This window comes from Tupaia chinensis, unplaced genomic scaffold (assembly GCF_000334495.1).
Source record: "Tupaia chinensis unplaced genomic scaffold, TupChi_1.0 Scaffold000494_1, whole genome shotgun sequence".
In the NCBI taxonomy this organism is placed as follows: domain Eukaryota; kingdom Metazoa; phylum Chordata; class Mammalia; order Scandentia; family Tupaiidae; genus Tupaia; species Tupaia belangeri.
The window spans coordinates 2,737,240-2,740,658 of NW_006160006.1; the positions used below are offsets into that span (position 1 = coordinate 2,737,240).

General features: G+C 61.5%; 1 protein-coding gene across 1 annotated transcript in view; it reads right to left on the reverse strand.

Moving 5' to 3' along the window:
- Positions 1-1,533: 1,533 nt before the first annotated feature.
- Positions 1,534-3,419, reverse strand: part of PEBP4 (phosphatidylethanolamine binding protein 4) — a 212,409-nt gene continuing 210,523 nt past the window's right edge. The window contains exon 6 of the mRNA XM_027774943.1: positions 1,534-1,813. Within this exon, the coding sequence (XP_027630744.1) occupies positions 1,659-1,813 (155 nt within the window). The 3' untranslated portion in view covers positions 1,534-1,658. The remainder of the gene's footprint in view (positions 1,814-3,419) is intronic.

Sequence of the window (3,419 nt, forward strand, 5' to 3'; positions counted from 1 at the left end):
GGTGGGTGGGTGGGGGGTGCCACCTAGTGCCCTCCCCGCTCACAAACTCAGTCTCCCACCCGTCACGCTCTTCAGATCCCTGCCGCCAAAATGGCCCCCCGAGGTAACGTGTGCTGGGCAGGGCTGCGAGGTCGGCCCTCCCCTGCGGTTTGGCCAGTGGGGGGCATGCCTCTAGGAAGGGAGCCCTGTGCCATCCGCGGCCTGGTCCTTTCACCTGGGCATCTCAAAGGACATGGCACACATGAGCCACCAACACTGCTGCGTGCCAGTGCAGGCCGGGCAGTTATTAACTCCTGGAGTGACGCTGAGCTGAAGGGGGTGCTGGGGTGAGGGCTACGGGGCTGGCGGGCGGCCGAGAGCTTGGCTTAGTCTGTGAACGAGACTGGACTGGAAACCCTAGAGGCCTTCCAGGAGGTCCAGGGGCATGAGATGCTGCGGGTCCCTTCCTCTAGACACCGGGCACGTATGCGCAGCTTTGCAGAACCACAAGCCTGGCCATTCAACGGTGCCCTATTGGGTACAACCCGAAGCTCGCACATGGCCACAGGCCTGCACAGTCTGGCTGCCCCCCACATGCCCAGCCGTCCCTTTCCCTCCTGGTTTGCTCCAGCCCCTCTAGGGGCTTGTCCTTTCCCGGATGCCACCAGGCACGCCCTGTAGCCCCTGAGCTCAGAGAGTCTGGAATGTTCCCTCTCCCTGTCTCCACTCAGCTATTGACCGCATGCCACTCTTCAGCCCTGCAGCTAAGCATCGTTTCTTCTGCGGGGCCTCGCCTGTCCCCTCCGTCAGCAACGAGGTTCCCATTACACCCTGGCGGCACTTTTCACAATTTGCTGTCATTTGCTCCTAGTCATCTGATGGGTATGTCCCTCCCCTGCGGGACGGGAAGCTCCTCGAGGACCCTGCATTCACTCAGGCCCCCACATCCAGCAGAAGGCTGGGCACCTAGCAGGGGCCCAAGACCCTCGGGAAGGATGCTGCTGGGCGCTGGAGCTGCACAGGCGTGTGCTGACCCCAGCTGCTCTCCACACCTCCGACCTCATTGTCACGGCCGAGGGGCAGGACCTCTGCCAGCAGAGGCCCAGGTCCCCACTGCAGGCCGCCCCCTGCCCCGCCTCCTCCCCACTCGCACTTGCAGGAAGGCCCCAAGCCTGGGCTGGACGCTGGGCATCGGCAGATGTCCTTTTGTTGGGTTTTTATTAAAAACAACTTTTTAATTGCCAGAGGATGTGTATTTGCCAGAGAGACAGAGAGACAGAGGGAGAGAGCACCCCCCAATGGGGCATGGTCACGTCACAACCCCTTCTCCAGTTCTCCAACCTGTCAGGATCTAGGGCACACACGTGTGCGCACGCACGCATGCATGTACACACACACACACACACACACACAGACTCGCATTTTTCAAGTCATCGGGGCTGGGATTTGAACTGCGGTCGGCTATGAGGGATCCAGCTCCCCTGACCACTAGGCTACAGGATGGGCTTCCTCTCGGTTTTTGAAGGCAGATAGGTGAGGAAGCAAAACGCCGAGTCCAGGATGACTGGTTTTTAATTTGACGGGAAGGGGTTCCATACCCAGAGGGCTCCATGCCCGGCCGTTGGTGGCGAGCAGCGTGGACACAAGCGGGGACGGTGAGGCCTGCGGCCGGCGGGCGGTCATCTGTGCTTGGGTCTGAACGTGGACTTGCGCCTGCTGCCTCTGTGATCCCGGGGGGCTGGCGAGTCCTGGTAGTTCCGAGTCATGAACTGGGTGCTTGCTTCGGGCTCGCTCAGGTGGAAGCGGCTCAAAAAGCTGTCCATTTTCCAGGAGCCTGGAGGGACACAGACCGCAGGGCGGTGAGAGAGCCGTGGGCTCGAGAGCTGGCAGGAGCCTGGAGACAACCTTGGCCATGGTGCTGGTGGGGGCTGGGGCCTGGGGGGCATCTGTTTTCCAGCCGCAGAGGCTGTCTCCTCCCTAGAGGATGCTGGGGACCAGCCAAGGCCACCCGGTGTGCCCTTCCCTTGTGCCTTCTCACGCACTGAAGTGAAGGCCCAGTCAGGGGGCTGCTGTGACCTCGGCCTGTCCCTTTGCTGTCCCCTTCCTGCAGCCCCCAGTCCCAGCTGGGGGTTGAGTTTGGTGGAAGGTCTGTGACGTTTTCAGTCTTCTCCCCCAGCCCCAGTCTCAGCCACTGTGACAGGTAGGGGGGAGGCTGCGGGGACCTGGAGGGGACGAACCTGGGAGGACGTTGGGGCCGGGTCTGGAGAAGTCAGGCAGCGCTAGGTGGCAGTGGGCCCTGCTCGGGGTGTGAGGGAGGTGCATGCTCTTGGCAAGTCTGAACAGGCCTTGCGGCAGGGCAAGGAGGGCACCACCCCGGGCATGGGGGAGGGCTGAGGGACGTGATCAGAGGCAGATTCCCACGCTCGTTCCCCTGGGCTGCTGGCCGCCAGGAAGGTGCAGGACCCCCATCTCGGATGAACACGCACGCGGTTGGTGCTGCAGGGAGCACGAGGCACGGTGCACTTCCGTGTTCCTGGGGTTCGGCGCGGCGACCTCCTGCCCTTGTCGTGCCGTTCTCGATGTCTAAATCTAGCAACCTGTCCTGGGTGGAGGGCTGGGCAGGCCTTGCCCACCCTGGAACTGGGCAGTGGCCCTGTCTGCGGTGCCAAGACAAGTGAGGGTAAGGGGCTGGCGGCCACCCACCGGCCCGGGACTCTTCCCATAACCAGGAAGAAAGCAAGCCTGTCTCCAGCTAATCCTCTCACAGGGCGAGTGGTATCCCAAATATGGGACAGTCATTTTTTTTTAAGAGAGATTTTTGCTATAGGGTGCACGCACTTATCTGAGAGACAGAGACAGAAAGTGAGAAATCACCCCCCTCCCAAGGGGGATGGCCATGCCATAGTCCCCTGTCCATTCTCCTCTTGGAATTTTGGGCACTCACGCACACACACGCCTGGTGTGAGTTTTAAGACACTGGGTCCGGGACTTGAACTGCAGTCAACTACGTGGGAGTCCAGCCACGTAACCATTATGCTATCTGCTGGTCCCAAGGGGAGAGCAATTTTTAATCCAAAAAACAAAACAATAGCAACGATAATGCACCTCATAATAACGGCGGCCTTATCAGCACTGCGGGCCTCCTGTGTGCCAGGCGCTGTTCTAGGGGCGCTGCACTCCCAACTCACTTAACCCTCCCAGTCCCTGCAGCAAGGGAGGACGGCGATCGTCCCAGTTTACAGGTGGGAAGACCGCGGAGGCTCTGGATGGTGAGGGAGCATCCTGGGGCAGGGGCTGGGGACGGCCTCTCGGTCCCCACAGCGACCGCACACTGTAAGGCCACGAGGCTCGAGACCTGCTCCCAGGGGCTGGGTAGAGAGAAGGGCGGCGGGAGTGGCCCTGCCCCTCCTGCCACGCTGCGCCCGAGCAGGGTGGCACAC